Source organism: Prunus dulcis, chromosome 5 (genome assembly GCF_902201215.1).
Source record: "Prunus dulcis chromosome 5, ALMONDv2, whole genome shotgun sequence".
NCBI classification, from domain to species: Eukaryota; Viridiplantae; Streptophyta; class Magnoliopsida; order Rosales; family Rosaceae; genus Prunus; species Prunus dulcis.
The window spans coordinates 4,591,664-4,604,307 of NC_047654.1; the positions used below are offsets into that span (position 1 = coordinate 4,591,664).

The window sequence follows — 12,644 nt, forward strand, 5'->3', positions numbered from 1 at the left end:
GTAAAGAGCCACGTACTTCTTCTATATATATATATACGACAGTGCTTTTAGGACTGCATGCAGCAGAAAAAGAAAGCAAAAACAAAAACAAAAGATGAGTAACTCAGGAGGAGCTATGAAGCTGATGATGGTGATGATGGCCATGACCCTGCTCACCACAAGCCATGGCATTGGCATCCCCATCAACACCAGCGTCGTCACCGTCGGCTACTCCGCCTCCGGGTGCAATGGCCTCACCGACACGGGGTGCCGTTTTGCACACTCTGAGTTGGACTTTGACTCGGAGTTCATGCTGGACTCGGAATTCAGCATAAGGCTCCTCCAGACAATTTCTGGTACTGTAGTTGGGCAGTCGTTGATTGCTGGCCAAAGTGCCTGTAACCGACCGGGTGAAAAAAGCTGCCATGGCAAGCCAAACAACACACCCATTCAAGAGCACTGCACGGATCAATACAATAAGGCTTGCCACGGATATCCTCGAACTTAAATGTTTTGTGATATCATTTAGAAGAACCGGTTGGTTAGTTCTTCAAATATTTGTGTGCTGTAATCGTGTTAACCAGTTTCAAGTCTATATGAATTACTCTTTCTTTTCAATGTCGGAAAAATAAAACATTACAATTTTTTGTGTGTGATTCATGTTTGGGGAACTTTATTTCAATCTATTGAAAGGCAACTCCTTGCTTTATTAAAAAAAAAAAACCACGTACTTTTAAGTTCCTGAATGAATTGAACACACCCGCCAAACATACCGAAAATGTCATGTAGTAAATGTCTACCTACCATACTATTTACACCACAGCAACTTCTAAACACACGAATTCCTCTCTTTTCACATGTGAAATCACCCACTGCAAATAGCGAGGCAACTATGAATGATGACATTGGAGATCATGATGGCTCATGACTACCTTGAGAGAGTACCCTATTGATATCTACCATGCAGTTGTGGAGACACACTTGTGTAAAACGGGAATAACAGTATTTTACTATACCGGATCAATCAATGTATGCAACGCTTAATAACTTTTCCACTTAGCATATTGTGATTGATCGAGGATAGCAAAACAATGCTATTCCCGTTTCACACAAATTTTTCTGTCAAGTGAAAGTATTAAATTTTAGAGGGTATACAAGTTTCAAGTAGGGGATATATCAAACAGAGTCGTGAAGACCAATATAAAAATCATAAAATTTGATGGAAAACGTAATGTTATTGACCCATGCCTTATTTGGGGATATAATCATTTGCCGCCGAAGAAGGTGTCTGACATCACACAATATAAAAAAGATGAGTACAATTGTCAATTTATTATCTCTTGAATTGTATACCTGAGCATTTTCTTATTTTTTATGATACCTCTCTTGTGTTTTTTCCTGTTACTGAATCAAGTTAAGACCCATGCCTTATTTGGGGATATAATCATTTGCCGCCGAAGAAGGTGTCTGACATCACACAATATAAAAAAGATGAGTACAATTGTCAATTTATTATCTCTTGAATTGTATACCTGAGCATTTTCTTATTTTTTATGATACCTCTCTTGTGTTTTTTCCTGTTACTGAATCAAGTTAAGGTATTTTTTTTTATAAAATAAAATAAAAATCTTTTAAATCGAAAATAGTGGGGCTCAACAAATTATGAGAGTCATTGTGATATGAATACTATAATCCTAAAGTTACAAATCCTTACCCTCATCTCTTCCACGAGTCTAGCCATCTAACCTTTGGTTTTTGACACTAGATTCATAATATGTGAATTAAGGTATAGAAAGTTCCATTTTGAAAGTTGAGGACCAAATATCAAGTCGATACAAAGTTCAGGGACCATAGTTAATAATAATTTTTTTTTCTTTTTGTCAATATATATATGCACTGTGGTCCAGCCAAGTTGAGCCAAAACAGAAAGTGACATGAACTGAGCCCCATTACGAGAAAAAATTGAAGGCCACTCTCATTTCTCACTTCCATTTCTTTCTTGATGGTTCATGGTGATAATGCTTTGATTTTGACAAAATAAAACTTTAGTTTCTATCCTTGAAACACTATTTATTTTCAGCCTTGCCCTTCAAATTTTCTGTACAATACTTGCAAGTTGCAGGACAAGGAACTGCCAACTTGCAACCACATCGTTATAGCCTAAACCAGCAAACATTTCTAATTCTCTCCTCTCTTCTTTAATAATATTTTTTATTTATACAAGTAATAGCCTAAATTACTCTAAATTAATCCAATTTACGAAAGAGAATTGACTGCATTGATACCGTACGCAATAATTTATAGATAAACCACAAGTCAACTTCCCACTGAGCTCATGTCAGTGTAGACATTGTTGTCCCTTCCATTAAACAGCAATACAAGTAGGACCTACCCAACAGCACCAAAAGGGACCTCAGAATGGATCACAACTTCACAAGACCCTCTATCAGATAAAAAGTTACAAACCCAAGTAGGACTTTTTGTGTTTGGAACTATTTACAATCAGAATTTTCACATGAGGCTGATTCACAAACGTGGCTAACCCTTGGCCATTCGAATCCAATTGTCAACTTTCTGAAAATGACTTTTTCTTTCACTGTGGAGAGTAGGATATGATCAAAGTTTGCTTATTTCAATGTGCCTGCATCTGACTAGAGTCTCTTGACATGTAGTTTTTTAGTTGGGATGATGGGAAGTAAGCACATGAAGATCTGGTAGCTCCGAGACCACAATAGACAGCTGGTCCTCACCAATCAAGTGTCTAACACATGCAATATTTGACAAAAAAATAATATTTTGCTAAAACATTATGGAGACTTTATTGCCTGAGGACCATACTAGCCTTGTGATCATGATGGGACCCGGTCCACATCAGCGGGTGTTAGAGCGGTTGATGTGAGGAGGGATGTTGCAGATGCCTTGCCTTGATAGCTCATCCAGTACACCTTCAGTGGAAGGAGGCTTAAGGCCCAAAGGAAGTGGTAGCCATGGCTTGCTTATTGCCTCCTTCACAACCTTGTCAACTACGTCTTCTGCCTGCAAAAGACAGATAGCAAAAGAGATTAAATTTCATGTCCATATTTGGATTTTGGTTTGTATGTTACCCTACCACTTAAATTATTTATGACTTGTCTACTTCAAGTAGCAAATTAATCCTATCCAATGTCATTCAATCACATTGATACATGAATGACTCTTCATTGCCGTTTAGTTTGTTTTGCCATACTTTCCGCCTTGTATATACATAATCCTACCATATTGACTCAAATGAAAACGACTGGCACTAGCTAGAAATTCAAGGTTTTCACATTGCAATACAAAATGAAATTCAATGTCTAAATTTAGAACAATGTACATAAAGGGTTTCTGGTGTTACCGGATGAAGGTCAAACAAATTATGTTGCATGCTGCACCCATTATCAACTACACCGGCGTGAAAACCTGCTGCATTCTGCAATTTAGAAACAAAGAGTGTGAAAGAAGATAGGGTTAACATGCATGCCTAACATGTATGCGTGGTTGAAAGAACAATCAACAGATTAAATGACCAATGCATAAACAAAATGTAGAAGTTTTCATTGGCATACTCACTTGAGGATAAGAGGGATAACCACCTTGCAGAGGTGGCATTACAGGACAACCCCATGCATCAGCTTGCATCTGTAACATTAAAATGGGGCAAATACAAAAGAATCTCCTCAATGAATAATGCTAATGCCACCATTCATATATATACTTGGGAAAGATGACAAACTTACCCCTTGATAAGGCTTCCAATGCCAACTTTCTGATGGTTGCCACTGGGGATAGCCAGGTGAACCCCACATCTGGACACCAGCTGGTTGACTGCCAGGTTGTCCCCACATAGGATAGACTGGTGCCATGGATAAGGAATTATTATAATGATATGGGGGAAAGGCCATGATAGGCTTCTGATTCTGAGGATAATAACTCCTTTGAATTGGATCTCTAGGATGTGGCAATCTCCGGTCGTCTTCCTTGGGTAAGATGTGTCTCTTATGCATGCGATATTTCTGCATGATAACAATTGTCAATCACCCCATTAGGTCAGAATGGGGAAGGGGGATTATCAACTTGTTAGCACTGATCAAAACAAAGACGGACACTCAGAAAAGAGGATTAACGTAACTGAGATCATAGGATTTCAAACAATAAAAATGCTTGGTAGAAAAAGTTCTCGAAACAAATTTTATCTCAGTTATGCGAACTGTATAGGATACGGCCTTCGATCATTAGCAACTATGGGGATACACATGCTTCAATTTACGAAGGAGAGCAGCAACAAAGACAGCTTCTTACTGATTCTCTTTTCTTATGTCTCAGTAATCAACAAATTCAGTATAAAAAGAGTTGTTATGCAATGCAATAGGTTTATCATAAAACAAGTCTCAACAACATCTTAAGAGGTTCCAGCAATTATAGTTCCATCATCAAGCAAACGATAACTTGATTTGTTATCAAAGAATAAAATGCCCACCTGGAGATGGCTTGCTACATTATGCCTTGTCAAACCTTCAGCTTTCATCAGCTCTAGTATTCGAGAAGGAATGGCTTGATCCACACCCAGTTGTTCCACTGCCTGCACAAATTTCTTGTGCAGTTCAGGCGTCCAATCTACCTGAAACCAAAGACAAAAACCCAAATGCGATAAGATTGTCAAAACAATCATGTGCACTCATAATCCTTTCTAATGAAAACAAATTAGTACATCATTTTCCCAGAGAACTACTAGTCTACTAAACCTGCAACATGCTTTTAGGTGGACTAGTTTTTTCCATTTTTAAGGACAGCTGACAAGACCAGAGCATCTTATTTTTTTTATTATCAAACTAGAGGCAATGTTGTTTTATCAAGCAGTTGTTCTTCCAAGTCAATGGCAAGCTCAAATTTCGTGATCATAGATTAAACTTATGAATATTCATAATCAGAAGAGTCCAGTAAAAATTTGCACCCTTACTTGATGAATATAAAAATGATTAGGGTACACATGCATGCATCCTTTTATTATGCACGCCTGGGGAAAATTGAGAAGCAACCAAATGCTAATGCTTCTCATGAACAGAAAAAACCGATGTTGCCAGCACCAGTATGGGGAACAATTGGAAGAGATCAAACAATTTGACATGATTCTGAAATCCAAATTACCTTCATCTTCTTCCGATTAGATTTGCATGAATTATTGGGAGCAGATGCTTTACTCAGATTTTCAGCAACACCACCAACGTCATTGGCACTGTTTCTATTATGCGGGTGCTGAGACCCATTAACAGAGTCATCTTCCTCTTTAACCACCCTTTTCCGAGTCATTTGAGGTTCACTCATTTGAACTGTCCCTTCATCGATTGGATTGCCACATGTAGTTTCGACTGATTTAGATTCACTGTCATTCTCCCCACTCTCTTTCTCTGATAAGCAGTTAATTTGATCTTGGCAATCCCCATCAGCGAGTAATCGTGATCCCTGTTTAAGCTGCGGGGTTGAGGGAGCTGGGTACTTATCACTTCCTACTGACTGCTCACGGTCACTTTCATGAACCCTGGAAACATTTTCTGTTTCTACTGAGATTTTACATTTCTGCTCTTCAGTTTCCTGTTTGATCTGCAGTATGGATACTACAGATTCTTTGACAGGCTTCAGTGATTCAGAGATGGCACTCCCTCCTGCATTGAATGCCTGCTCAGGATTTACAAAATCAGAAAATTTCTACTTACGGCATTTGCATAAAACTTTGTGGTAGATCTTGACACAACGTTACCATACTGGACAGACCTTATGAACAACATGCTGCCAAATATTCCTAAGTTTGTCTTCCGAGAGTGGTTTCCGCAGGAACTCAACTGCACCAAGCTGAAAATAGATTGTCAAATATATGATTGAAATATGATTGACTGGAAAAGCGGTGAAGAATCTCCAGTTATGATTTGAGCAATAAGATGGTAGACCTAAATCGAAATCACCAAAATTAGCACTCCTTGATCAGGCAGCAGATTTCAAAAGGAGAAGTTCACGGTGTTTGACTATTATTGAAATGAACTCTATGGGGGAATTATACCAGAAATCCAAACAGAGTAGAGCATGTTGCTGTTGCACTTTTGAATTAAATAAGAGGTTAGAGCAAATATCTTACCGCTATACACTTCATCATGGTGCTTAGGCAATGAATGTTTGAAGTCACTGTAAAGAAGATTTGGAAGCTTCACATTAGAAATCAAGTAATATATTAGAAGCAACAAAGTTATCATTGACGTTAATGGTTAGTTATGCTTAATGATCTAACAAGTTATTCGAAACTCAGAAAGATACTAAACAATAAAACACAAAATATTTTTATAAAATGGTTAACATACAAAATCATCAAAGGAACTAAAACAGGAACAAATACAAATCATGAATAAGCAAAAGAAAAAATACAATTTTGTGTCAAATTTAAAATGGTTCAGGTTTACTTTATAAACTTACTAATGGTCGGCAAGTCCTTAGCAGTTTCGAGAAATTGGAAAACCCCATGGCCATTGCTTGCATTTACCTGGGACCATAAGTCTTATTAGGATATATCCAGCTACAGGAATGACAGCTAAAGCACTCTGAGACTATACTAATCAAGGGAATTGTTCAAAAAGTTCTAGGTGCTGAACTGAGCATCACAATGGTATTAAAATACTGAATAAGATGAAACAGGTTTAGCTGAGAACACATTTTCTAGAAAATGCTCCACCAAAGAACAGACTGGGTTCTTTTTTCGTTGGGATGTTCCAAACCAGCTAACAAGAATCAATGCTCCGAAGAAGCACGTCAGATTTCTCTGAAAATAACAAAATTGAGTTATAGCTTCATTCAAGTTCAGTACCTCAACAATTGCAACTTGGAAACTTAGAGGATTGCTTGAAAATGCTGATAACGCTTCGGTTTCATTGCAAAATGTAGTAACTGCAATAGACATGATGATGTTACCAAAAGAGTGTATACATGAATGCAAAACAGATGTGCGCACAAACTGATAGAAAACAAACTTAGAAATTATACTGATAAAACAAAATAAAGATATGCTAGTTAGATCTAAACAGGATAACTTTGGTTTTTCCCCTGCATTCAACTTCTAATTTTAGTGCAGAGAAAAACATAAGTTTACCTTTAAATTCAAAATAAATATATAAAAAAACTGAAAGCCACTTTTCAACATTTGGATCACAAAAGTATAAATATGAAATTGGGATTTCAATTTATTTCTTTAGTGGAAAAGGGAAACGAGCTATGGTGATGGTGAGCAAGAAATTGATTCTTTTTCCATGGTCAGGTACCTTTCTAACCTCCATATGACTAAAATCCAAAACCACATTCAAACGGAAACAAGAATCCATCTATATAGAGAAGCATTATAAGATGCTTTAATGGGAAAAACGGGGGACCAGTATACTTATGGAAAATTAATGAAGAAATGGGAAAAGGGTGAAACCAGTATTTCTAGTTCAGGAAAGAAGATTGTCTAAGAGAAAAAAAAAATGATAAAAACAAAAAGGGAAGATAGAAATTTCTCACCAATATAATCCATGGCCTCAAGCTTTGATTTTATCTCGGCCGCAGAACTGTTGTCTTCATCAAGGAGAAGAACTTTAAGGCCCTTGGGGAAATCTTTCCACTCTTGCAAATCATTAGCAGTGCAAACCATAGCTGGTTTGGCATCGTTTCTCAGGCGGTCCTAGGAAACTGTGTCAGATCACAGCTTATAACCATCCAATGAAGTCTGCAAGATCCACATGAACCACACATCAGAACCATATTTTTGTTAACTTTAAAGATTCCCAGAACTAAAACATACATATTGGAGAAACCCCATTGCAGATTGAATATGTTTATGCGTGATGTAACTATTAGATCTTATTTCCAGAACTTTGTAATAAGAAGAACAAAGAGAACCAGATAACCCAAGTTCTCTGTTGGAACAAGCAGAAAGATTTTACCCAAGTGTAAAGATCTTATTTGGTAGTGCTAATTTTGCATAACAACACAAATAGACATAAAACCCATGTAAGATCTCCGCCAAAGAAAAAAAAACTTACGAAAGATAAAGGACATCATTGACCGTCAAAGAGGAAATGAAGAAAAATCAATAGAGAGTCTGAAACAAAAACTGGGAAATTTCTTCAGAGAGACTAAAAAGACAGACTTCAACCCACAAACGCATGCATGCACATATTGAGCACAAAAGCACCCCAAAAAAACCCAGAGTATATAATGTCTCAAAACTAAGTTGCAGCAAGCAAACTAAACATAGACCAACATGATCATTACCTCCAAGAAAATGCAGTGAAAGATAAAATCTTTCTTACTGTTTATCAAAACACCAAAAGATAAAATCTTTATCAGCTCCAGTATATGTAAAGATAAGGCTCTCTCTCCCCTCCTCGGGCTTTCTTCCACTTCTTTGGCTGTATATAGATAGAAAGCTGCTTATAACACAGAGAGAGAGAGAGAGAGAGAGAGAGAGAGAGAGAGAGAGAGAGAGAGAGGTTTAAGTGCGTCCTCTGAAGGGTGTCTGTCTGAGACCTGCACAATTACCATCGGTTGTTTACGGACCACAGAATATGCAAAAGGCTCTCTCTTTAAAAGTTCAGTCAATATAACCTTTCTTCCCCTTTTTTTTTTACGCCTACTTTTTTGTGAATAGCACAAAAGAAAACTACCCAGAAATCACTTTTCCCTCTCGTAAAGTTATTTTTCTTTTAATTAAGAAATGATGAAGGGCAATCTCCTCTCCCAAGTTTAAGGATACCCAATGCTCTATCATTAGTATTAAAAGACTCCACATTTTTGTAAGGATTAAATCCACTTTGTCATATTATTTTATAATAATCTCACATAAGGAAATTTTTCATGGTCTCAAGGTCCAAACTTTATATTATTGGAAAATGTTTTTATGTGCTTTATATTATATATTATTGGACCCAACAGAAGAAAATTATTTTAAGAAAATTATTGTACATCTTTTCGTTTTCTTCTCAGTGTATTATGCTATCTGGTTATTGAATAAAATTCCTTTTCAAAAAAAAAAAAAAAAAATTTGTTAGGTCACAATAAAGTTTGGACCTTGATAGTTAAGTTAATATTCATAAGGAAATAGCTTAGGATATAATCAGAGACACCGAACCAACATTCAATTTAAATTCTTTGAGCCACTTGATTGATACCACAACACTCTTTTCAACAGAGAGTGATTAAAGTGTCCTTTATTCTTTGATTTTGCTTTTCCTTTCCATTTGAAGTTTTTGGAAAGCCTAGCTTTTGTTTTGTTGTTTAGAGCCATAGACCCACATAATAATATCACATTATTAATTTGAAAGAAAATAAAATGATATCATTCTTTTTTTTATTAATTATGACATCCTTCATTTCACTACACTCACATGTGAATCTTACATGCTTTTTAGCCTCCCACCAGAAAAGCCTATGCAATCAACATCTCAATAAATAATGTAGAATGAAACACGTGAGTTTATATAGATCAATAAAATTTTCATTTTAATAATAATAAGTAACAATGCCATGAGTGGTTGTTAATGTTGATAATTAATACTAGGATCTTTGACAATTAACCTAGGATAAGATGGAAACACATATTTTAAGGCACTTCACTTTTCTTGGTGTGTAATGGAAGTATTCCTACTAATCGTTTGGATTTATCAACTTTATTGTACGATCCATAACAAAAACAAAAACTAGGGTTTTTACTCTCTTTTAAATAAAATAAAAAATTAAATAAAACATGCATGGTAAACATGTAAAAAAATTTGGGTTGGTTTTCCTTTTCCTTTTCATTTCTTTTTCTATTACTTTATTTGTTTCCTTTTCATTATATTTGTTTGATGTGGGACTACTTTATGTGGGACTTTTGTCCTTGCAGTATCTGAGTTTAATTGTATGTAGTTCAATTGAATGTAAATAAGTTGAATGATAGTATAAAGTAAAATTGAAGCATTATAATTTATGATAAATATATATTCTTTTTTAAATTGGAAGTTGGGATGGGTTTGGGAGAATGACCCTTGACGAGGATTAGGACGAGGATTCTCTAAAAATTCTTATTAGGGATGGGGATGGGTAGGCATGTTGATGGGTCTGAGATGGAGCGGAGCACCTAAAATCTGACTTGACCCGATTTCAAAAAATTTCGACTCAATCTGATCCAAAAATTCAACGAATCATTAACAACTAGATCCATATAAGATTTGTTGAATTATCCGATAACCCAATCCGAATTCTTTTAGAGATTTTCTATTTAAACCCCACACTTCTCTTAGTTCACCCCAACTTTTAATTTAAATTTTCACAATTTCTAAGAAAACCCCACTATCTTCCCAATCTACCCTTAAATACACCCCAATCTGAAAAAATAAGAAATAAAAGAGATTTTTTATTTAAACCCCACAATTTTATTTGTTCATCTCAATACTTAAATCATTAAACAATATTTGTAGTATACATGAGATTTTGTTGTTTTCACAAGCTGTTTTTATCATGTGATTAGATCATATGGGAAACTGTAGTTTGTTTGGTTTCGTTTTATGATGACAGTGAAAACCAATGACCACAACATCTTCTTTTATTTTTTACCCAACGGAAAAGTGACATTTAGACTACTGAGATAATATGATATAATGAAGTCATTTGCTATTTGAGAACATTGCTACAGTAAAAATGGCATTTAAGATGATAATCGTTATATACTTTTCTAAAACTTAATATGAAGAGTGGTGGGGTGTGTAGGGTGTGTGTATAGATGTACTAGGGTTAAGTATTAAGTTGGATGTCTTTTTTTGTCTTTTTACACAATAATAAAACTTAGAGCTTAATGATTTAAGTATTGGGATGAACAAAGAGAAGTGCGGGGTTTAAATAGAAAATCTCTTCTTTTATGTCATATATACAAATAATTGAAAAATATTTTTATTTATTTACAAATAAATTCACAAGATTGTTACATATGCATATATATATATATATATAAACTCAAAAATCATGATTTTTTATTTTTTATTTTTACAAACATGAGTTTTTAAATACTGATTTTAAGATTTAAAAACTTATTTGGTATTAAACTCCGAACAAAAAATTAAAATTAAAATTAGAACTTTAGGGCCCGTTCAGTAACGTTTTCAAGGCCCCGTTTTCATTTTCTTCCAAAAACGCGTTCGGTATGTCATTTTCATTTTCACTGGAATTCATTTTATGAAAACAAATTCACACTCATGCACAAAAACTGAAAACAACACATTTTCATTTTCATTTTTTTTTTCATTTTCTACATAGTGTATTGGTCTAATTGATTTCTTTTCTTTTTTCTTTTTTTTTCTTTTTCAATTTGTAGTTTTTTCTTTCCACTTCATTGTTTTATTTTGCTAACGATAATATAAAACCATCATATATTATTCAATTTCATATTTATTTTAAACTAAAGATAATATAATTTTATTATCTAGGTTTTTCTAAAATTAGAATTTTTGTATTATTTTAATTATACATTATTATTCTCAAATTATACATTTTTCATTTTTTGTAATAATTTTAGCCTTTAAAATATCAAAATTAATATGTATATATATATATATATTAGGACAAAAATGAGCAAAAAATATACTTGAAAAATAACTCACATATTATTATTCTTAAATTGTCCTACCAAGCACGTTTTTACTATTTTTATTTTCTGAATATGTTTTCCAATTTATCTACCATGAGCATTTTCGAATCCTGAAAATGAAAATTTGTTTTCTCGTTTTCATTCTCATAAAATATTCTAAGAAAACATTCTCCGAAAACGTTACTGAACGAGCTCCTTAATTCCCGTATTGAAACAAACGAGAGAGAGAGAGAGAGAGAGAGAGAGAGAGAGAGAGGGAGAGAGAGAGAGAGAGAGCTGTAAAACCTCACTTTCTTTTTTTGTACCAGCGATAGTCTAAATTATAGGGATGAAGATTTTTCACACACACATGCAACTATGATGTCATAGGGATTCGAACTTGAGACCTCTGGCCTGCAAGTCAAGGCCCTTTTATACTTGACTAGACTCAGTTGGTAAAGCCTCAAATTTGTTTTATTTTTAATAATGGGGATGTTTTTGAGTTTTTAAAAATGAGCCAACTAAATGAATTTTTGTAGCTTTAGACTTAAAAATTATTTTTAAATTTATAAAATTAGATCTAAGTAGAATACCAAACCAGCCCTAGGTTCCTATCCCCAACATTAATTCCATGTTTTTGGTTCTACATTCCAAGACAACACTCGTTGTTTTTGCTTGCCATTCAAACTTCACCATTGAAAATGTGATACATTCCTAGAACTCCTTTGTAATCTGAAGCTAACATGGTTTCTTTTGGGTAACAAATGAAGAAATATATTAAGAAAAGAAAAGGAAAAGAAAAGAAGGAAACAAGCAAGGAGACAATAGCACCAAAAAGCTGAAAACCGATAATAGTAATTGGGAAAACAGGAGCCCATGGTTTTTTTTGGGGTGCTTTTTTAAAGGTCAAATACAGCCTGTGGTTTGCTGATTTCATCCAACAACCAAATCATTAATGCTGGAATGAAGGGGGGTTGAATCATTATTCAAATGATCTTTATCTTTTTTTATTTTTTTTATAATTTTGGCC

General features: G+C 34.6%; 1 protein-coding gene across 3 annotated transcripts; it reads right to left on the reverse strand.

The window, feature by feature from the left end:
- Positions 1–2,234: 2,234 nt before the first annotated feature.
- On the reverse strand, positions 2,235–8,479 carry LOC117627297 (two-component response regulator-like APRR2). 3 transcript variants are annotated; one of them, XM_034359315.1, is made up of 12 exons: positions 8,290–8,479; positions 7,537–7,741; positions 6,848–6,927; positions 6,460–6,526; positions 6,128–6,174; positions 5,770–5,847; positions 5,146–5,673; positions 4,478–4,618; positions 3,738–4,013; positions 3,571–3,639; positions 3,356–3,430; positions 2,235–3,015 (listed from the first exon to the last, which is right to left on the reverse strand). In XM_034359315.1, the coding sequence occupies exons 2-12, from the start codon at positions 7,664–7,666 to the stop codon at positions 2,851–2,853; spliced, it is 1,656 nt and encodes a 551-aa protein (XP_034215206.1). In that variant the 5' UTR covers positions 7,667–7,741; positions 8,290–8,479; the 3' UTR covers positions 2,235–2,850. The 3 variants fall into 3 exon arrangements, with proteins under 3 accessions (XP_034215206.1, XP_034215207.1, XP_034215209.1); XM_034359316.1 differs by having other exon boundaries at positions 8,058–8,479; XM_034359318.1 differs by lacking the exons at positions 6,460–6,526; positions 6,848–6,927.
- Positions 8,480–12,644: the final 4,165 nt, after the last annotated feature.

Coding starts and splice junctions, on each gene's coding strand:
- LOC117627297 (XM_034359315.1), bottom strand. CDS start 7,666: ATGGTTTGCACTGCTAATGATTTGCAAGAGTGGAAAGATTTCCCCAAG. Junction 5,674..5,769: donor GGCAGCATGTTGTTCATAAG/GTCTGTCCAGTA, acceptor AATCCTGAGCAG/GCATTCAATGCAGGAGGGAG. Junction 4,619..5,145: donor CTAATCGGAAGAAGATGAAG/GTAATTTGGATT, acceptor CTTTGGTTTCAG/GTAGATTGGACGCCTGAACT.